The following is a 23,359-nucleotide window of genomic DNA, read 5'->3' as shown; positions in this document are numbered from 1 at the left end:
GCATGTGTGAGCCGCGTTTGAGCCTGGCCTGCGCTGCGGTGAAGGAAGCCTCAGTGCTGTGGTCTCTCACTCTCTATCCCTCTGTCTCTATCTGAAAACGAATGCTAATAGAATACGGTAAGATGAAGACTACAGAGCAGAGGGGACAGTGGACCGGTTCTGCATAGAGACTCTCCTGCCTGAGGCTCCAACGTCCCAAATTCAGCCCCCAGCACCACTGTCAGCCAGCCCAGCAGGGCTCTGAAAAAAAAAAAGGAAATAAATAAAAATTAAAAAAAAAGAGTGCAGGGGTAGATAGCACAGTGGTTATGCAAACAGACTCTCAAGCCTAAGGCTCCAAAGTCCCAGGTTCAATCCCCTGCACCACCATAAGCCAGTGCTAAACAGTGCTCTGGTAAATGAATAAATAGATGAATAAATGAATAAGCTAGCTAGCAGAATTTCCTGATGGGGTTGGGCTTGCTGTTTGTGGTTGCTATTTGAGTTCTTTGATGCTTTTTTTATCATTTTATTTCAAATATATATAAAAGCTGAAATATATCTAGTTACTCATTTTTCCCAGATACATTTCACATTTTAAAATTTTTACTACTGATGTAATAATGATGAACAAGATTGTAAGATCACAGGGGTACAATGCCACACAGTTCCCACCACCAGAGCTCCCTGCCCCATCCCCTCCATTGGAAGCTTCCCTGTTCTTTATCCCTCTGGGAGCAGGGACCCAAATTCTTTTTGGGGAGCAGAAGGTGGGAGTTCTGGCTTCTATAATTGCTTCTCCGCTGGACATGGGTGTTGGTGGGTCAATAATTTACTTTATTGTTTATTTTTCCCTTTTGTTGCTCTTGTTTATTGTTGTAGTTATTATTTTTGTTGTTGTTGTTGGATAGGACAGAGAGAAATGGAGAGAGGAGGGGAAGACAGAGAGGGGGAGAGAAAGACAGACACCTGCAGACCTGCTTCACCGCCTGGGAAGCGACCCCCCTGCAGGTGGGGAGCCGGGGGCTCGAACCGGGATCCTGATGCTGGTCCCTGCACTTTGCGCCATGTGCGCTGCGCCACCTCCCGGTTCCCAGTAATTTACATTTAAGGACTTAAAAGAGAAAGAACCAGAATCATCATGTGAGTGGGGAAGATGGGTCTCAGGACCTCGATGCTTTACCCAATGTGCCAACTTCAGGGTGCGTGTGCGTGTGCGTGTGCGTGTGTGTGTGTGTGTGTGTGTGTTACAGCTACCAGAAAATAAGAGACTTATGTGCCCTTTGACTCTAAATGGTGTTTCTAAACAAGCAAACAAGAGCATCCTCTTACCGACCCGGGTGCAGTTACCAAGTCGGGAACTGAGCCTGAGGGCATCACGCCAGTGCCCACACCGGGCTCCCTGCAGAAAGTGAAGCTCCCAGAGCCATCAGTTAGCCGCAGGGCCAGCCCAGAAGAGACCCACAGGCTCTGTGCTCTGGCCACAGCCTCAGCCTGAGAGCCCCTCCTGGGGCTCAGAGCTCCTCTCCCCCACGTCAGGGGTCACCCCTGCCTGGACCTGGCAGCTGCAGAGAGACGGCATTAACCCTTTCTCCGCGGGCTGGAGGCAGCCTAAGCCCCTGGCGGCCAGGGCACACACTATAAATAGCTTCGAGGAGCTGGGCTGTGGGGCGGGCGGTGTTGCCCTGCCCTGCCCTGCCCCGTCCTGCGGGGAGGGGAGACCGGTACTCACACCCCACTGCAGGCCCAGGGCCTCACCTAGGCCTCGCCCTCTGCAGGGAGGGAGGCCACTGATCCGCCCAGTTTGGGGAGGGGCGGGCAGGGGCGCTGCCTGGCAGGGAGGGAGGTGCGTTCCATGCCAGCCGGCGGGCATGGGGAGTCCCGCAGGGCCCCAGCGCCTGCCCCGAGCCCCACGCCCCCTGCTCTCCCTTCTCTGCCCGCTCCTGCTGCTGCTCCAAGTAAGTGCCAGGAGTGGGGCCGGCCTTGGGGTGAGGGCACGGGCGAGGGGGAGAAGTGCCCACTTCGTGGACCGGGTCACCTGGTGAAAGATAGGCAGAGGAGGTCTGAGGACTTGGGTCTGGGCGTCGCTGCGTGTCCTGCATGGGTGGGGTGACACGGGACTGGGAGGCTGCCGGGGGCAAGTAGGATCTGGGGGAAGCCTTGGTGCTCAGAAATTCTCGGTCCTGTGTCCTTTTTCCCCTCCTTCCACGAGCCCCCCACCCTCACTCAGTGGTGCCTCAAGTCCACTTCTGTTTGGGTCCTTCTCTCCCAAGGAGCCTCTTGCTTCTCTGTGGCCTCCGGCCTCTTAGAGTCTGGAGCCAAGCACCCAGCACCCAGCACCAGAAAAGCACCCCCACCCTCCCACCCTGTACCTCTGGATCAGAGAGGGAGCCTGCAGGTGGCCTTCGGAGGTCTCGGGGCGGTGGGGAGGGCTCACAGAGGAAAGGTGGCGTCGTGGGTGTGCAGCTAGCAGAGAGAGAGACTCCTCTGACCCTCCCCACCTTACACGTGGGAAAACTCAGGCTCACCCAGGGAGGGCGGTCTGTCCTTGACGGTGACGGTGACAGTGACGCTGAAAGGGCTGGGGCAGGAGGGGGCTGGGCAGGGGAAGGCTGAAGCTCGCATTTTCCTGGGAGCAAGCCCCCACTCAAGCCCCAGGCAGCACACAGGGCAAGTTTCAGAAACATGGGCCACTGCTTTGGTGCCTCCTTCTCTGTCTCTAGCTCAAATTTAAAAGGAAAAATAGGAAGAGTCAGCAGGGGCAGTGAAGCCATGCAGGAACAAAGCCCAAGTGGTGAAGGGGCCAGGTGATGGCGTACCTGGCTGAACGCACATGGTGCTACGTTCAGAGACCTGGGTTCGAGCCCCCAGTCCCCACCTGCAGGGGTAAAGCTTCAGGAGTGGTGAGACAGGTGTCTCTCTATCTCCCCCTCAGTTTCTCTCTATCTCTATCCAATAATACATAAGTAAAAACATTTAATAAAACAGAGAGAGAGAAGAGGGAGTCAGGAGGAGCTAGGCTGGGTTCTGGGGGTGTCAGCACAGGGAACCTCAAGAGACACAGTGTGGGGCCAGGTGGTCATGCGCCCAGCTGAGGACACGTGTTACCGTGAACAAGGACCTGGGGTCAAGTCCTCACTCCCCACCTGCGGGGGCGGGAGCTTCAGGAGTGGAGAAGCAGAGCTGCAGGTGTCTCTCTCTTTCCCTGTCTTCCCCACCCTCAATTTCCCTCCATTGTATGGAGAGAGAGAGAGAGACGGAGAGAGAGAGAGATAGGTAGAGAGAGAGATGGAGAGAGAGAGAGAGGGAGATGGAGAGAGAGATGGAGAGAGATAGGTAGAGAGATGGAGAGAGAGAGAGGGAGATGGAGAGAGAGATGGAGAGAGGGGGAGATGGAGAGAGAGATGGAGAGAGAGATGGAGAGAGAGAGAGAGGGAGAGAGAGAGGGAGAGAGGGGGAGATGGAGAGAGAGATGGAGAGAGAGATGGAGAGAGAGAGAGAGGGAGAGAGAGAGAGATGGAGAGGGCGAGCAGGCAGTCTGTCCTGTCCTCAGAGGCAGCCTCTGTCCTGCCCATTGCTCCCTGCACTGCAGCCGGGGATTGGAAAGTAATGGTTCACCCCAACTGCTCTGCACACAGCCAGAGGCTGAAGCCCTGGTATTTCTGGCCCTGAAGCTCAGCCTTGTTTGCTCTGGGGTTTCGTGGTGACGTGATTTATTTCTCAGTCTCCTTCCAACTATTTGGGGATTTCTGCTCTCTGGGAAATGAGAACTTGTGACCGCTGCAGGGAGCAGAGGGAGTAACAACCCAGAGGCCTGGCCTCGGGCCCTCTAGCCAGCGCTCCAGGGGAAGGGTCCTTGCAAGGAAGGAAGGAGGGTGAGCAGGGCTCCCTGTGGAGCTGAAACCAGAGAAAGAAAGAAGCAGTGGGGGCACTGGCAGGCAGAAAAGGAACTCTGCTCCGTGCAGCAGAGGGAAAGTGGGGTAGGGACGGGGCTGCGGGCGGAGTTGGGGGAGACCCAGGGAGGGCTCAGGGTGCCGAGCAGAGGGTGGAGTGGCTCCAGCCCTGAGAAGAGAGGAGGGGAGCAACTGGAGGCCTGCGCCTGAGGTGCCGGTGTGGGGAGGGGCGGAGGGGATCAGGGTTATCACTGGGGCTCGGTGCCTGCACTATGAATCCACGGCTCCATTTCTTTCGTTTTATTGGATAGGACAGAGAGAAATTGAGAGAGGAGGGTGAGGGAGAGAGGGAGAGAGACAGAGAGACACTTGCAGACCTGCTTTGCTGCTCACAAAGCGTCCCCCCTGCAGGAGGGGAGCCGGGGGCTTGAACCCAGGTCCTTGCTCTTGCTGATGTGTGCGCTTAACCGGGTATGCCATTGCCTGGTCCTGGTGCGTCTGATTTCTATTCCAAGGGCAGAGATGGGATTCAAAACCGGGGGAGCTGCCGCTCCTGACTGAGTTGGGGGTGCACCTGGCCCTGGCCCAGCCCACTCCCGGGAGCCCGGAGGAGCAGAGCCCTGGCCCAGGAGGCCTGTGAGCTGCCTCTCAGGGAGGCGGCCTGCTCTGAGCTCCCGTAGCCGCACCAGATGCTTCTCGGAGCCTTGGAGAGGTGGGGACAGCAGCCCCAGACTACAGAGGTTGGCAGAGGCTGACAAGGTGGCTCCTGGAGTCCCTGGTGGCCCCTCGCCCCACTCAGGGAGGACCTGGACCCACCCGTCTCCCCTCACTGGGTCTGGTCCTCAGACCCCTGGGCTGTGAGAGCCTTTCCCTCAGCCGCTCTGAGTGTCCTGTGACCCCTGCCCCAGCCCCTGGCCTCTGATGGGGCCGTCTGATCTGAGAGGACGCTGCAGAGACAGAGGCTCCAGCCTGAACCCACCCAGCCACAGGCCCCGAATCTCACTCACACACTCTCATGCATACACACACTCTCATGCACACACACACTCTCATGCACACACGCACTCTCATGCACACACTCATGCAGATACCCTCATGCACACACACACACTCTCATGCACACACACACTCTCATGCACACCCGCACTCTCATGCACACACACTCATGCACACACACACTCTCATGCACACACACTCTCACACACAAGCTCTCACATGCTTACGAACACACATACACTCACACATTAATGCACACACACTGACACACACTCACACACACTCACTCACACACTCACACACATTCACACACTCTCACACACTCATACACACACTCACACACACTCACACTCACACACACTCACACACTCACACACACACTCACACACACACTCACACACTCACATACACACACACACTCACACACACTCACACACTCACACACACTCTCACACACACACACACTCACACACACTCTCACACACACATTCACACACTCACATACTCACACTCACACACACATTCACACACTCACACACACACAGTCACACACACATTCACATACTCACAGTCACACACACTCACACACACACACTCACACTCACACACACCAAAGCCAGGGACCCACACAACCCCTTCCCCGCAGACTCACCAGGGTTTGGTGGGGAGAAGGAGGAGGAGGGGGCGGGACTCAGAGGTCCTTGGCTGGCAGCTCATTCATCTAATGGCTTTTCCCCCAAATGCAGCTACTTTCTGAGCGTTTCCTAACCTAATCAGCTAATCGAGTCTCTGGTCCAGCCATTTTGGTGATATTTCAGCATTTCCCCTTCAGAAAGGCCGTTTGTCTGAGGGTACTGCCTGCTTAATCGGGCACTCCTAATACGTCTCCGATTTGCAGCACTTTACGAATGACAGACTAAGCTGCATCCTCTTAGCTGCTACTTTCTGCTTTATCTCATTTTCCATATTCAGGAACCCTCAGCCAGTGTGTTTGGAGAAATTTTTATTCAAAAATCATATTTTGTAAAGATGCCCTTTTCAAGTCCATAGGAAGGAAGGGAGGAAGGAAGGAAGGGAGGAAGGGAGGAAGGGATGGAGGAAGGAAGAAGGAAGGAAGGAAGGGAGGAAGGGAGGAAGGGATGGAGGAAGGAAGGGAGGAAGGAAGGAAGGGAGGAAGGGAGGAAGGGAGGAAGGGAGGAAGGGAGGAAGGGAGGAAGGAAGGAAGGAAGGAAGGGAAGGGAAGGGAAGGGAAGGGAAGGGAAGGGAAGGGAAGGAAGGGAAGGGAGGGAGGGGAGGAAGGGAGGAAAGGAGAGAAGGGAAAAAGGGAGGGAGGGAGGGAGGAAGGAAGGGAGTGAGGAAGGTGATGAGGAAGGTGATGAGGGAGGGATGGAGGGAGGAATGGAGGAAGAAAGGAAGGAAGAGAGGGAGGGAGTGAGGGAGAAAAGAAGGAATGGAGGGAGGGAGGGCCACTGGACAGACTAGCTCATCTTGGGCTGCAGGAGGCTGTCACACCCTCAGGGCGCAGGCTCACGGGCCCCAGCCACCGGGCGGCACTCCGGCTTCTCAGCGAGCGGGTGAAGCCTCAGCCCCATTGTGCGGCCGGGAAAACTGAGGTGAGGCAGGCAGGAGCACACCACTCCAGGCAGCCTGGCCCCAGCTTCTCTTTCCCAGCAAAAGTCTAATTCTAACACGATCCGGTTCTAATGTCCAGCGACTTCTAGGACAAGGAGGCGCCAAGACAAAATCTGAGGAGAGACATGCTGAGTAGCCCAAAACTAGACGGCTGAAGTGTGGAAGGTCCTCTGGTGGCGCCCGGTGTGGGCCTCCTGCTGGCTCTCCCTCCTTCCGTGACTGAGCCGAGGGACTCCTCTGTCCCCTGGGCCTCCCTACCTCCTGTCCCTGTGTACTCCTCCTCCTCCTCCCGTCCTCAGACATCTTCGTACAGGGCCCAGGGAGAGGACTGACCGGGGTAGGAGCCTGTGGGGCTGTGTGAGAGCCTGGTGGAGCTTCGGGGAGTCTCCCATCCCTGGATGGCGGTCTGGAGAGACACCCCACTTGGTAGCCTCTCTCCTTACAGAGATGAGCCAAGAGGGAAGGTCTCCCAGACTCAGTTTCTCCTTGTCAGCCTCTCAAGCTCACAGAAAGCCTACAGGCCTCTCACACTTAGTTCATTCTACTGCTAGCAGATTAAGTGGCTGCTGGCTTCAGAGTTCACACATTTGCTATAACTTCACCTTTGATCAAATAGGAGAACACCGTCTATCACACACCCCTGCCAGTACCCGGCAGTGAGACCCCACATTCTGTTTCCTTGTTCCCTTGATATCTGTGATTTACATCAAGCTTTGTTTTTCTTCTTCTCTCCCTCACCTTACTGGTGTAACCCCTATGCTTCTCTCAAATGCCTTTGGATAATTAACCTGCCTGCATCATGGAGACTAACTGTCTTGACCTTTATGTATCTCATCAATTCTTGTCATCCCAGCCCCTACCATAGGGGCAAGCTGACCTTTAAGAAACCTGTCATTTCTGACACATGTGAAAAACGTTCTTTGTTTAGCTCTCTATAAAGACCTGTACTCTTCTCCCAATAAATGAATGTTTGTACCAGAATATTCCCCGATGCCTCTTTCTGAGTCGCGGTCCCCAGAACCGGCGAGGGAGGGTCGGAGGCTCACCCCCCGGTTGGAGCCACTCCATGTGAGCGCCAGCAGGAGCCCCGGCTTTGTGGCATGGCAGAGCCCATAGTGAAGAGAGGACTGGCAGCATCTTTGGGAGACTTAAGAGGCTGTATCCAAACTAAAGGGGAGGGCAGGCCCTTTGGGGAAGACAGATGTCCTGGAGCCCAAATAGAGACGGTGAGCCCACTTCACACTACTGCAGGCTCTCGGAGCCCTCACTCAAGGTCTGACATTTGATTTTGGTTTTGTTTCTCCTGTCACAGGGTTATTGCTGGGTCTCAGCACTGGCACTATGAACCCACCACCTCTGGTGGCCTTTTTTTTCTAGTTCTTTTTTTTTTTTTAAATGTATTTATTTATTCCCTTTTGTTGCCCTTGTTGTTTTATTGTTGTAGTTATTATTGTTCTTGTTATTGATGTCATCATTGTTAGGACAGAGAGAAGTGGATAGAGGAGGGGAAGACAGAGAGGGGAGAGAAAGACAGACACCTGCAGACCTGCTTCACCGCCTGGGAAGCGACTCCCCTGTAGGTGGGGAGCCGGGGTTTGAACCGGGATCCTTCCGCGGGTCCTTGTGCTTTGTGCCACCTGCGCTTAACCTGCTACGCCCCCGCAGACTCTCCTTCTTCTAGTTCTATCGCTTTTTTATTGGATAGGACAAAGAGAAATTGGAAGGAGGCAGAGAGAGGGAGAGAGAAAAGCCGCCTGCAGCCCTGCTCCGCCACTTGTGAAGCACTCCCCCCGCCCCGCAGGTGGGTAGCAGGGCTCGAACCCAGGTCCTTGTGCTCGATAATGTGTGTGCTGAACCCCATGTGCCACCACCACCTGGCCCCCAAAGTCTGACGTTTGATAAGTAAGAACCCAGTACCTAAAGCCTCCTCTTCCAGGAAGCCTTCCCAAACACTTGGCCGTCTCTACCACACAGCTTCCAGTCCATGGCCAGTCTTAGTTCCAGTACTGTGCTCTATCTACTCAGGGTCCGGACTGCTTCCTCTTCCTCTCTGCCTTCTTTGCTCTCCTCCTTTTCCTCCTCTCTCTCCCTCTGCCTCTCTCTCTCTCTCTTTCCCTCTCTCCTCTCTCCTCTCCCCCTCCCATTGCCCCTTCCCTCTGTCTTCTCCCCTCTCCTCTTCCTTCCCAGGGCAAGGCCCCAGGCGCTTCCTCCTCCGTCCCAAGATCAGGCTCTGTGAAAGCAGTGAATGAAGCAGAGAGGAAGAACCCTCCCCCTTAGCAGGAGTCCTGCTGACCTTGGGCAGACAGGGAGGAGGCTGGAGGGCGCTCAGCCGGTTCCCCTCTGCTCCAGACTCTGGGCCTGTGGTTCTGTAAATCTCGCAGGCTTAGGCGAGGGGCTAAATTTAGATGCAGCTTGGCCTCCAGGCTAGCAGGGAATGTGGGCCTGGGCCAGACCCCCGGCTCCAGGGAGGGGACACCTCTGAGGCTTGTCTGGGCCCGACCCGAAGCAGACGCGAGCATTGTGGCGCGGCCTTCTGCCCCCTTCTCTGGCCGTGATCCAGCCCCCGCCCGTTGAGGCGAGGGTCTCTGGTCCAGGCAGGCAAGCGGTGGGCCGAGAGCCGCTTGAGAGGGGCCCGGGGGAGGGCATGATGGTTGTGCAAAGGACTCTCCTGCCTGAGGCTCTGGAAGTCTCAAGTTCAATCCCCAGCACCACCATCAGCCAGAGCTGAGCAGGGCTCTGGTCTCTCTCTGTACCAGTCTCTCATGGAAATGCAATAAATAAAATTTAAGGAAAAAAAAGAATAAAATCCAACAAGAAAGACAGCTGACCCGCAGGAAAAGGCCAGAAGCCAAGCGCCCAGCATTCAGGGTAGGGGGTATAGCTATACCCGGCCACCTGACCACCTGACCGAGGGCACTGTGCCCTCACCCGCCCACCTGGCTACCCGGCCCGTCAGCAAACGTTAATCAGGCACCTGCTTGTCCCCACACTCTGGGCTGAGATCTGGGGCGCAGATGTGAACCCGGTGGATGTGGGTCAGAGCTCTGGCCGCCTGTTCTCTCTCTCGGATCCAGGACGGACTTGAGCTGAGGGGCAGCTTTGGGGCGGGACCCAGGAGAGTCTGTCGGAGGGGAGGTGAGGCGTCTCCTCCCAGGAGCAGGCAGCCACAGCCCTCAGAGCTCAGAGACTCTGGAAGCCGGGCTCAGCTGCCAAGGTGGGTGGTGGAGTCAGCTTCCACCTGTGACCCGCCTCTGCCTGCTCACCTCGACTGGGCTGTGTGAGAACTTCGCCCCTGGAGCTCCCCGTAGACAGCCCATCTGACCTCTCAGGGGTCTGTTTGTCTGTCTGTTTGTTTTTGATACCAGAGCACTGCTCAGCTCTGGCTTGTAGAGTTGGAGGATTGAACCTGGGACTTGGGAGCCTCAGGCCTGAGAGCCTCTTTGCATAACCATTATGCTGCCTACCCCCGCCATCTGGCCTCTCAGCTCTCCAGTCCTTCTGTGCCCGACAAGCTATGCCCTCAGCGGGTCCCCTCCTGCCACCCGTGAGGCTAAGACTGGTGCTGAGGAGTCCTGAGGGACAGGAGGGGAAGAACTTGCTCTAAGTGAGACACGAAACCCTGCCCGAGGGTCCGCCATCAACACTTGGCAGCCTCTGGCAGGAGGTTTGCCCGTGGGGCTCTGCAGAGACCGAGGCTCCCCCAGACTGCCTCCATAAGGGGCTAGCTGTCCCTCTAACAGGGCGAAGCAGCTGGGGAAGCAGCAGCGGGCTGGCCCCACAGCCCACCCGACTCAGGCCACGGTGGGGCCTCAGACAGCCAGGGTCCCGCGCTGACCTCCCCTCCCCAGCTCTGCTCATCCCCACCGGGGTCACTGGGTTGGCACTTCCTGTTGCTCCATCTGCTGACCGAGGAGTCCCCGCATCCCACCCAGCCACTGTGGGCGCAGAGCAAGTGGCGGAACACAGGGCTGGCATGTCTGAGCTCCCAGCTCAATCCCCAGGGCCACATGTAACAAACGGCACTGCCTTTGCTCTCTCTCTCTCTCCCTCTCCCTCTCCCTCTCCCTCTCCCTCTCCCTCTCCCTCTCCCTGTCTCTCTCTCTCTCCCTCTCCCTCTTCCTCTCTCTCCCCACCTCCCTCTCTCTCTCTCTCTCGTGTAAAACTCTCCCGCTCTTTTAAAAGAAATAAAATATTTTTAAAAACCCACATAACCGGGGGTCGGGCGGTGGCGCAGTGGGTTAAGCACACGTGGCACAAAGCGCAGGGACCAGCGTAAGGATCCCGGTTCGAGCCCCCGGCTCCCCACCTGCAGGGGAATCGCTTCACGGGCGGTGAAGCAGGTCCGCAGGTGTCTGCCTTTCTCTCCTCTCTCTCTCTGTCTTCCCCTCCTCTCTCCGTTTCTCTCTGTCCTATTCAACAACAAAGCAACGTCAACAATGGCAATAATAACCAAAACGAGGCTGCAACAACTAGGGCAACAAAAAGGGGGAAAAATGGCCTCCAGGAGCGGTGGATTCATGGTGCAGGCACCGAGCCCAGCAATAACCCTGGAGGAAAAAAAAAAAACCCACATAACCCAGGAGATGACACTGTAGATAAAACATGGAATTCTCAAGCATCGGATCCCAAAGGTAACCCCCAGGATTGCATGTGCCAGTGTGACGCTCTGGCGCCCTCTCTCTCTCCCTCCCTCTCTCACTGTCATGAATAAACACATCTTTAAGAAAGAGAGAGACCATGGTGTCCAGGGTCTGTCCTGTAAGTCAGGAGACCAGGGCAGGAGGCCTCACACACGCCACACTCTCACATCCATACGATCCACGTGTATGGTACACACCACACATATGGCACCCATAAACACACATCCAGACATGCAATACACACCCGCTGTGCACACACACTGACACGTGCCACACACACAGTACACAGTCATCATCATACACCTGCGTCTGTGCCCCACTGGACAGACACATACCACACATCCTACCCCCAGACATGGGAGCGCACGCTGCAACACCACACGTGAGCACTTACATAGAAACCCGTGTACCCAGTCATGGCACAGACCCATGTGTGTCACACGGTTCACACACAGCCCTCCACCCTCTCCCCAGAACCTCCTCCTCCCACTAGTGGGAGCAGATCACACAGACCCCACACGCAGGCTTGGACGAGGGTGCCCCCACACCCACCCCAGCCCTTGGGAGTCAGGAAGTGGCCTTCCCACCCCATCTGGCCGGGACACTAGTCAGGATCCAGGCCCACAGGGTGAGGCGGGTGTGTGGCATCCAGCACAGGAAACGGCCTGCACCCCACGTGGGGGCCTGAGAGTGAGGACAAACACTGAGGCCGCAGCTGAGGGCTGGACCGTCGCACAGGATGGGGTGGGGCAGGAGCCCTGGGATCAGCAGTGGGAGCTGGGAATCATCTTGGTGTGTGAACTCACAGAGATACAAGCATGAGTACACACACAGGCACACACACAGGCACACACACACACACAGGCACACACAGGCACACAGACACACACACACAGGCACACACACACACACACACAGACACAGGCACACACACAGACACAGGCACACAGGAACACACACAGACACACACAGACACACAGGCACACACACAATACAGAGAGGCACACACACATACACACACACAGAGACACACAGAGAGACACACATACACACACAGGAACAGACACACAGACACAGGCACACACACAGAGACACAGGCACACACACACAGGGGCACACACACTCAGACACAGGCACACACACAGGCACACAAGCACACACACAGACACAGGCACACACACACAGACACACACTCACACACACACAGACACAGGCACACACACACATACAGAGAGGCACACACACATACACAGACACACACACACAGACACACACAGACACACACATACACAGAGACACACACACAGACACACACAGACACACACACACAGAGACACACATACACACACAGGCACACACACACACACAGACACAGGCACACACACACACACAGGCACACACACACAGACACACACAGACACACACACACACTCACACCAGGTCAGGAAGGAGGGTGAGGAACAAGGCGAGACTTCTAGAGGGCACGGCTCTTGTTCAGCCTGGCACCACGTTTCCCAGCCTCTTCCTCAGCGAGTGCTCAGCTCCACACATGGGCTCCTCTTCCTAGCCCTGCCCTCGCCAACCTGACACTCCCCACCAGTCATCAGAGCCCAGAAGCATGTGCCTGTCCCATGATACTAGCGTGCTCCTCTTTTTATAAAATATGTTATTTATTTATGGTCGGATAGAGACAGAGAGAAGCTGAGAGGAAAGGAGGAGACAGTGAGGGAGAGAGACCCCTGCAGCCCTGCTTCACCTCTCATGACGCTCTCCCCCTGCAGGTGGGGACCAGGGGCTTGAACCCGGGTCCTTGCGCACTGGAATGTGTGCGCTCAAGCAGGTGCGGACTGCCTGCCCTCCCCCACCCCATTCCTCTTTAGTCGGACATGGCCCCCATAGCGGGGAAGCTTTTGAGAGGGTCCCTCAGCTTCAGGGCCCAAGGGTGTCGGACAACTGACAAGACCTTCTCGGCCTTCCAGGCCTGGCCAGGCAACTGTCTGACTGTCGGCCTTGGGCGTTTCCCTTGTACAACAGACGGGAGGAGTCAGAGTAGGGCTGGGGGCCCGATTTGTGGCTGGCTGTGCTGTCCTGTGTTCTGACAGTGACCTCTCTCTCCACCCCCTAGGCAGCCCAGCCACACCCGGTGCCCAGGGACCAGCCCCTGTGGGCACTGCTGGAGCAACACTGCCGCACGGCCACAAGCCTCGCCAACCTCTCAGGTATGCTAACCCCCACCCCCAAAGGCGAGTGTGGCCGGGGCCCTCTTCGACAGCTCAGCAGAGACTGGCTTCTACTCCCGACTGGCTCTCTGTGCCGTGCTGGGCCTTCCCTCCTGGACCCAGCCCGACCCTCGTTTGGATTCCATTTTTTTAAAGATTTTATTTATTTATGAGAAAGATAGGAGGAGAGAGAAAGAACCAGACATCACTCTGGCACATATGCTGCCGGGGATGAAACTCGGGACCTCATGCTTGAGAGCCCAAAGTTTTATCACTGTGCCACCTCCCAGACCACCCATTTCTTTTTTCATTTAACATTATTTTTATTTTTTATTTCTTTATTGGGGGATTAGTGGTTTACAGTCAACAGTAAAATACAATAGTTTGTATATGCATAACATTGCCACATAACAATACACTAGGTCCTCCTCTGCCATCATGTCCCAGGACCTGAGCCCTCCCCCCACCCCAGAGTCTCTTACTTTGGTGCAGTACCCCAGCTCCAGTCCAAGCTCTGCTGTGTGTTCTCTCTTCTGATCTTGTTTTTCAACTTCTGTCCATGAGTGAGACCATCCCATATTCATCCTTCTGTTTCTGGCTGATCTCACTTCACATGATGTCTTCAAGCTCCAAGATGAACTGAAAATTATGGAATCACTATTTTTCATAGCTGAGTAGTATTCCATTGTGTATCTAGACCACAACTTGCTCAGCCACTCATCTGTTGTTGGACACCTGGGTTACTTCCAGGCTTTGGCTATGACAAATTGTGCTGCTATGAACACAGGTGTACACAGATCTTTTTGGATGGGTGTGTTGGGTTCCTTAGGATATATCCCCCGGAGAGGAATTGCAGGGTCATAGGGCAGGTCCACTTCTAGCCTTCTGAGAGTCTCCAGACTGTTCTCCACAGAGGTTGGACCAATTGACATTCCCACCAGCAGTGTAGGAGGGTTCCTTTGACCCCACACCCTCTCCAGCATTTGCTGCTGTTACCTTTTCTGATGTTTGACATTCTCACAGGAGTGACGTGGCATCTCATTGGTGTCTTTATTTGTCTCTTTCATTTAATTAGTGATTAAATAATGATTAGCAAACTATAAGATAACTGGGGTATAATTCCACATGGTTCCCACCACCAGAGTTCCCTGTCCCATCCCCTCCATTGGAAGCTTCTGTATTCTTTATCCCTCTGGGACTATAAACCAAAGATGTTTATGGGGAACAAAAGGTGGGAGTTCTGGCTTCTGTCATTGCTTCTCCGCTGGACATGGGTGTTGGCAGGTGGACCCACACTCTTAGCCTGTGTCTGTCTGTCCCTAGTGGGGCAGGGCTCTGGGGAGGGGAGGCTCCAGGACACAAGGGTGAAGTTGTCTGCCCAGGGAAGGCAGGTTGGCATCATGGTAGCGCCTGCAATTTGGTGGCTGAAAGATGTTAAGATATAAAGCAAAATATTTAATCAACAGGAACCCAAAGGTAAGAATAGAACAAGTAAAACTAGGGGTCTTTGTGTGGGAAGAAGCTAAGAAGTCTATTTTAGGTCTGTTTCAAGAGGCCCATGACTTTAGTGATTTTTGCCTGAGCCTGACAGCTAACATGCAGGTGGGCTAAAAGTCTTGTCTGGGAAGTTGACGTCAGAGTTGAGAATAGGACTAGAAAGCTGGATCAGGGCAGAGAGTAGCTCCCAAGTATGAGGAAAGTCTATAAACACCATTGATTAGTTGTTAACCCCATTGATCTGACCCAGGGCCCATGTCTGTTCACATTCAGCAAGGAGTCTGTGTGACCATTGAGTCCCTGTCAGTCTGAGCTCACAGTCCATGGTCACAGCTGGGAACATTCCAGGCTGCTCTCACGTCAGGACCCGTCTTCCTCGAGGGGCAGAGCAGGCTGACCGGCCTCCCTTCAGAGAGCGGGGAGTCCCCACCATGGCTGCTCTGCAGTGAGGGCAGGTCCTGGAGAGGCCCCAGGAGGGCTGTGCTGACTGACGTTCCTGATGGGAGTGACCAGTGATGGTGGAGAGAGGTGGACTCCATTTCTTCACTGATGATAACAGGTGTGGCGTGGAGCCCGCTGCATAGCTCCCAGCTCCAAAAGCAGACAGCCAGGCTGACTTTGAGGAGCCCGTGGCAGCTGCCTTTCTACCCCCACCCGCCACTCCCCCAAGGTCTCCTCTGCTCTCAGACTCAGGCAAGGTCAGCCTCCAGTTGCCATGGCTACAGGTGTCACTGTCAGCTAGGACCTGTGCCGGGGCCCTGGGTTCTGCCCGGCAGTGTCCAGGGGGCTGTCAGAGTCAGGGCAGCTCTGCCTTCAGGACAGCAGGGCAGCTCTCAGGCCCCACCCAGTGTCCTGGGCCCCTTTGGTCTGATTCCCCAGACAGCAGGTGAAGGAAGGGGTGGGGGCAACGGGTGGGGCAGGGGCACAGAGCTGGGCCCTGGAGCTGCCGTAGGGACAAAGCTCAGCCAAGGCCGAGCATGAAGAAGGGGTCCTGTGGCCTGCACGCTTTGCCGTGGAGGGCCGAGAGGCCAGTGACGGTCGGCACCAGCAGGAGACGTCATCTAACCCAGCCAGCTGCGGTTTACGGGGCCGCAGGACAGTGCCAAGTATGGAGGCAGGCAGCTCAGTTTTTTTCTACCATACTAGAGGCTGGACATTCAAGCTCAGGGTGTTAGCAGGTCGGCTCTGAGGTCTGTCTCCTCGACGTGTAGACGGCCTCCTTCTCCCCACCTGTTCACTAGTCACAGGCGACTAGGGCCCCGCCCAGAATAAAGGCTCCATCTTTGGTGGTGTGACGCGTTCTCACAGCATGAACCCCCCAGTAGTCCTGTCTTATTGCCTCTAGAAAGAGGTGGGCAGAGAGAAGGAGAGACACCATAGCACTGCTCTACTGCCTGGGAACCCACACCCACGCGCACGCGCACACGCACACACACGCACGCACGCACACGCACATTCTGCAGCTGCCCCTGTGGTAGCCCGGGGCTTGCACCCAGGACCTTGCTATGCATGGTGGCATGTGCACTCTGCCAATGACTTTAGCTTAATATCTTTGCTACCAAGGTTACTGCTGGGGCCCAGTGCCTCCCTGCTGACTCTGCCACTCCAGTAGCCTTTATGGTTTCTTTTCATTTGACAGGAAGAGAGAAAGAGAGAGAAAGGGAGAGAGAGAGAGAGAGAGAGAGAGAAAGGGAGAGAGAGAGGGAGGGAGAGAGAGAGAGAGAAAGAAAGGGAGAGAGAGAGAGGGAGGGAGAGAGAGAGAGAGAAAGAAAGGGAGAGAGAGAGAGGGAGAGAGAGGGAGAGAGAGCTGCAACACTGTTCCACCGCTTGTGAAGCACCCCATCCCCACAGGGACTAGGGGCTTGAACCCAGGTCCTCTGGAGTGGCTACGTGTACTCTGCTGGGTGGCCACCGCCGGATGCCAATCTCAGCTTAGTCTAACTGCCCACCTGCAAATCCTTCCACTCCCCCAGGCACTAGTTCAGGACACTAACGTGTGTGTTCGGAGGACAGAGCTGAACTTGCAGTGCTACCTGGGTTTCCCTGTCTGCCGGACACGGGCCCGAGTCATCACAGACCTACTGTGTGTGAATGTCCGACGGGAGACCTTGACGATGCCCACTCCAGACCATGCCATCATCCAAGATGCAGGAGTTGGAGCCCCCTTTCAGGAGGCCCAGCCTTCCCTCACAGAGCCCCTGTTCTCAGAGGCAGCACTGGCCGGTTAGCAGACCACTGATTTCTGTCTGCCGCACCAGCATGTGACACACACCCTCACGGCCTCTTGGCCCCAATGAATAGCACTTTGGAGCTCTGCCTAAGTCCCAGCTTCTGTGAACAGGAGGGTCTGAAACTCTGTACATCTATGCTCAAAGGGGGGCAGGCGGTAGCGCAGCGGGTTAAGCACACATGGCGCAAAGTGCAAAAACCGGTGTAAGGATCCCAGTTCGAGCCCCGGCTCCCCACCTGCAGGGGGGTCGCTTCACAGGCGGTGAAGCAGGTCTGCAGGTGTCTGTCTTTCTCTCCCCCTCTCTGTCTTCCCCTCCTCTCTCCATTTCTTTCTGTCCTATCCAACAACGACATCAATAACAACAACAATAATAAACACAACAATGATAAAACAACAAGGGCAAGAAAATGGGGAGAAAATGGCCTACAGGATCAGTGGATTGTGGTGCAGGCACCGAGCCCCAGCAATAACCCTGGAGGCAAAAAAAAAAAAAAGCAGAACTTGGGCTGGGTTTGGCATATTGCACCAAACCAAAGGACTTGGGGGTGGGGGTGAGGGGCAGGTTCAGGTCCTGGTGTCTAGGGAGACCTAGGCGGGGGCGAGAGTGTTTGGCTGACACTTAGCTTAGTGAGATGAGAAATTTTACACATGTGTCAACAACCATACTTACTTCGAACCATTAATCCTCCAGTAAAAATTTAAAAAAGAAAAAAAAAACTAGGGTCTCCCTTGTTTAACTGGTAATATTCTTTATCTGTTTTCAAATTAAATGCATATTTTATATGGTGCATAGAAATATAATATTTCCTATGCATACAAAATTCAAGGGAAGTGGACTGTAAGACCCAAGAAGGCCTTAGGCACTCATTCATTCACTCATTCACTCACTCACTCACTCACTCATTCACTCACTCACTCACTCACTCATTCACTCATTCACTCACTCATTCATTCACTCATTCACTCACTCATTCATTCACTCACTCACTCATTCACTCACTCATTCACTCACTCATTCATTCACTCATTCATTCACTCATTCACTCACTCATTCATTCACTCACTCACTCATTCATTCACTCATTCACTCACTCACTCATTCACTCATTCACTCATTCACTCATTCACTCATTCACTCACTCACTCATTCACTCACTCATTCACTCACTCACTCATTCACTCGTTCACTCACTCATTCACTCACTCACTCACTCATTCACTCATTCACTCACTCACTCATTCACTCACTCTCTCATTCACTCACTCATTCACTCATTCACTCACTCACTCACTCATTCACTCATTCACTCACTCACTCATTCACTCATTCACTCACTCACTCACTCACTCATTCATTCACTCATTCACTCACTCATTCACTCACTCATTCACTCATTCACTCATTCACTCACTCATTCACTCATTCACTCACTCATTCACTCACTTACTCATTCACTCACTCACTCATTCACTCATTCACTCATTCACTCATTCACTCACTCATTCACTCACTCACTCATTCACTCACTCACTCATTCACTCATTCACTCATTCACTCACTCATTCACTCATTCACTCATTCACTCACTCACTCATTCACTCATTCACTCATTCATTCACTCATTCACTCACTCACTTATTCACTCATTCACTCACTCACTCATTCACTCACTCACTCATTCACTCATTCACTCACTCACTCATTCACTCATTCACTCACTCATTCATTCACTCACTCACTCATTCACTCACTCATTCATTCACTCATTCACTCACTCACTCATTCACTCACTCATTCACTCACTCACTCATTCACTCACTCACTCATTCACTCATTCACTCACTCATTCACTCATTCACTCACTCACTCATTCACTCATTCACTCACTCACTCATTCACTCGTTCACTCACTCATTCACTCACTCACTCACTCATTCACTCACTCATTCACTCACTCATTCACTCATTCACTTACTCACTCACTCATTCACTCACTTATTCACTCATTCACTCACTCACTCATTCACTCACTCACTCATTCACTCACTCACTCATTCACTCATTCATTCACTCATTCACTCACTCACTCATTCACTCATTCACTCATTCACTCACTCATTCACTCATTCACTCACTCATTCACTCACTCACTCACTCATTCACTCACTCACTCATTCACTCACTCTCTCATTCACTCATTCACTCACTCACTCACTCATTCACTCATTCACTCACTCACTCATTCACTCATTCACTCACTCATTCACTCACTCATTCACTCACTCATTCACTCATTCATTCACTCATTCACCCACTCACTCATTCACTCATTCACTCACTCATTCACTCATTCACTCACTCACTCATTCACTCACTCTCTCATTCACTCACTCATTCACTCATTCACTCACTCACTCACTCATTCACTCATTCACTCACTCACTCATTCACTCATTCACTCACTCATTCACTCACTCACTCATTCACTCACTCATTCACTCACTCACTCATTCACTCACTCACTCATTCACTCACTCACTCATTCACTCATTCACTCATTCACTCACTCACTCACTCACTCACTCACTCACTCACTCATTATCCCACAACTCGGTGGTTCTCACAGTGCTTAGCTCTCTGAGCACCTTGTGCATTCTCAGCTCTTAGACCTGGTTTTCCTTTATTGGGGGACTAGTGGTTCACAGTCGACAGTAAAGCACAGCAGCTGGTCCATGTGTCACATCTCCCGGTCCCAGGAGCACTCTGACCCCCCACTAGGTCCTCCTCCCCCATCATGTCCCAGGACCTGAACGAGCCCTTGACTTTGGTGCAAGACACCGGCTCCAGTCCACGTTCTGCTGTGTGCTCCCTTCCGCTCTTATTTCTCAGCTCCTGTCCATGAGTGGGACCATCTCCTAGACATCCTTCTCTTTCTGGCTTGACTTTTGTGAGTGTCCACAAAGCTGTGCTGTCCCACGCCCAGGCCTGGAACCTGTGCTCTCCTCAGAGTGAACACTGCCCAGCCCATTAGCTCCACTCCGCTGCTGCTGCCACCTGCTTCCACCCTGCGGTGTGTCACCCATGGCCACCCAAGCTCCCGCTGGCTTTTAGATCCCCCTTGAACTTTAGGAATAGCTCTAAGGTCTGCAGTCTCCTTGTTAGTGCTCACACACCAAGAAGATACATAATGACTGACAAAGTGTAAAATCAAAAACGTAAAGCACACTCATACATGTGGGGGGGGGGAAGCAACTAGGGGCCAGGCAGTGGTGTACCTGGTTAAGTGCACGGGTTCAAGCCCCTGGTCCCCACCTGCAGGGGGAAAGCTTTACAAGTGGTGAAGCAGGGCTGCAGGTGTCTCTCTGTCTCTCCCTTCCCTCTCAGCTTCCCTCTGTCTCTATCCAATGATAAATACAATCTTAAAAAATAACACTAAGAGCAAGGGAATGATAAATGGCTTATTCAAGAGAACGTTCCCTCTGAGGAAGGTGTAAAGGTATAAAGGAACTCTAGTGACAGTCTAGTTTCAGACTGGGGGAGGGTTACTGGTTCATTCTGCTTACAGATTGCACAAAATTCCATAACAGAGACACTATAACACAAAGCAGCCCGTGCAGGGGTTAGTGATGGCAAGAGGACATGAATCAAAGGCTTCCACCACTTGAGTTGTGTGCCCGAGGGTCACATAAAGAGAGCACACAGTCACAGGAGACTGCAGGCGGCTTTAGCCGGACCACTCTGCCTAGTCCATCCCAGAGGCTCTGACAACGTGTGTTCCGTCCATAGGCAGCAGAGGGTCTAGGCAGACCCCAGGACCCTCTGAGAGGCTCCCCCTGTCCGGCACGCTCGCACGCACAGGCTGGTCAGCTGTGAAGGACGCCTTGGCCTGGGAGAGAGAGAGCTGCTGCCAAGTCATTTTGTTCTTCAGTGGCGACCTGCTGAGCACAGGTGTGGAGCAGCGTGCTGGGTGCTGGGGCCAGCAGCAGGGCCAGCACTGCCACTGGGACATCACAGACTAGCAAGAAGGGCAAGCACGGAGCCGTCAGCAGGTGGGAGCAGAGGAAGAAGGGCTGAATGCCCAAGCCGAATGTGGAGAAGGAGTCAGCTAGGCTGGAGGGAGTGCAGAGCCTGGAGGGGCTCCAGGCAGAGGCACAGGAGAGTTCCAGGGGCTGACAAGCTAGTCCGAAGAGCAGCTCAAACTGAGCAAACTAGCAGGAGGGAGAGGCCGGCCGGAGGCAGACGCTGCAGCTAAGTGCTCTCTGCAGGGCCAGTTAGTCGGGCTCCATAGGGAGTCACTCTGGTGAGGATGGGACAGGATCTTAAAGAGGAGAAAAACCACTTAATCTGCTCGCCTGAGAGACAGAGAGCACTGCTGGGGGAGCCGAGGATGCGGGAGGGAGGGTGTGCATGGGGGACCCTCTTCTGGGTCTTCTTTTGCGTCTGAAGGGAGTGTTAGAAGGCTACCCGGGGGCCCTTCCTGTTTCCACAGCCTGATCCCATGGTTCAGAATACGGTAGCACAGAATAACGGTAGCGCACGTGGCACAAAGCGCAAGGACCGGCGTAAGGATCCTGGTTCAAGCCCCCGGCTCCCTACCTGCAGGGGAGTCGCTTCACAGGTGGTGAAGCAGATCTTCAGGTGTCTGTCTTTCTCTCCCCCTCTCGGTCTTCCCCTCCTCTCTCCATTTCTCTCTGTCCTACCCAACAACAACAGCTATAACAACAATAATAATAGCCGCAACAACAAGGGCAACAAAATGAGAAAAATGGCCTCCAGGAGCAGTGGATTATTATGGTGCAGGCACCGAGCCCCAGCGATAACCCTGGAGGCAAAAAAAAAAAAAAAAAGTTGGATCGTCTCCCCAGACCTGGGGTAGTGTGGGCAGGGTAGGGGGCACTGTCCAGGTGCCCAGGGGAAGAGTGAAGCGCCTTCTGCACCCACCACACCCAGCATCCATGGCCTCCTGCCGTCCACTAGAACCCCAGTCAAGCCCACGCCACGTCCCAGCTCTGTGTGTATGTGTGTGTGACTGTGTGTAAGTGTGTGGAGGTGGGTGTATTATGTGAGTGTGTGTGCGAGTGTGTGTGCACGTGTGTGGTATAAAGGAGTGGGTATCAAGGACACATCAAGTTGCTTATAACATCTTGCTAAACCACACGCCCACAGGAAACAGCAGTGTCAGTATGTGTGTAGGTGTGTGTGTGTGTGTGTGTGTGTTAGTGTGTCAGTATGTGTGTAGGTGTGTGTAGGTGTGTGTGTTAGTGTGTCAGTATGTGTGTAGGTGTGTGTGTGTTAGTGTGTCAGTATGTGTGTAGGTGTGTGTGTGTTAGTGTGTCAGTATGTGTGTAGGTGTGTGTGTTAGTGTGTCAGTATGTGTGTAATGTGTGTTAGTGTGTGAGTATGAGCGTGTGAAGGTGTGTATGTTAGCATGTGAGTATGTGTTGTGTGCATGTGAGTGTGTTCGTGTGTGTTAGTATGTGTGTGTTAGTTTGTGAGTGTGTATGTGTGTGATTGTGTTAGTGTGAGAGCATGTGTTAGTGTGTATGTGTGTGAGTGTGCATGTGTTAGTATGTGAGTGTATTGTATGTTAGTGTGTGACATGTGAGTGTGTTAGTGTGTATCATGTGCATGTGTGTGTTAATGTATGTCATGTGCATGTGTGAGTGTGTTAATGTGTGTCATGTGCATGTGTGAGTGTGTTAATGTGTGTCATGTGCATGTGTGTGTTAGTGTGAGTGTATGAGTGTGCTATGTGTGTGTGTTAGTTTATGTGTGTGTGTCATGTGCATGTGTGTGAGTGTGTTACTTTGAGTGTGAGTGTGTCGTGTGTATGTGTATGGGTGTGTTAATGTGAGTATATGTTGTGTGCATGTGTGGGGGGTGTTAGTGTGAGTGTATGAGTGTGCTCTGTGCATGTGTGTGGGTGTGTTAGTGTGAGTATATGAGTGTGCTGTGTGCATGTGTGTGGGTGTGTCAGTGTGAGTGTATGAGTGTGTCGTGTGCATGTGTGTGAGTGTGTGAGTGTATGAGTGTGCTGTGTGCATGTGTGTGGGTGTGTTAGTGTGAGTGTATGAGTGTGCTCTGTGCATGTATGTGTGTGTCAGTGTGAGTGTGCTGTGTGCATGTGTGTGGGTGTGGGTGTGTCAGTGTGAGTGTATGATTGTGTCGTGTGCATGTGTGTGAGTGTGTGAGTGTGAGTGTATGAGTGTGCTGTGTGCATGTGTGTGGGTGTTTTAGTGTGAGTGTGTGTGTCGTGTGCACGTGTGGGTGTC

General features: G+C 53.7%; 1 protein-coding gene across 6 annotated transcripts in view; it reads left to right on the top strand.

Annotated features, from left to right (window-relative positions):
- The first annotated feature begins 1,706 nt into the window (after window positions 1-1,706).
- Window positions 1,707-23,359, top strand: part of CRHR2 (corticotropin releasing hormone receptor 2) — a 61,571-nt gene continuing 39,918 nt past the window's right edge. For 4 of the 6 annotated variants that reach the window (XM_060195796.1, XM_060195795.1, XM_060195790.1 and 1 more), the window contains exons 1-2: window positions 1,709-1,937; window positions 13,266-13,359. In XM_060195796.1, the coding sequence (XP_060051779.1) occupies window positions 1,851-1,937; window positions 13,266-13,359 (181 nt within the window). In that variant the 5' untranslated portion in view covers window positions 1,709-1,850. Of the gene's footprint in view, window positions 1,938-3,738; window positions 3,855-13,265; window positions 13,360-23,359 lie in introns of those variants that run through there. The other 2 variants (XM_007535390.3, XM_060195791.1) reach the window with 2 other exon arrangements.

This window comes from Erinaceus europaeus, chromosome 8 (genome assembly GCF_950295315.1).
Source record: "Erinaceus europaeus chromosome 8, mEriEur2.1, whole genome shotgun sequence".
NCBI lineage: Eukaryota > Metazoa > Chordata > Mammalia > Eulipotyphla > Erinaceidae > Erinaceus > Erinaceus europaeus.
The sequence above is the reverse complement of the archived record's forward strand: the minus strand, read 5'-3'. Positions and strand labels throughout refer to the sequence as shown.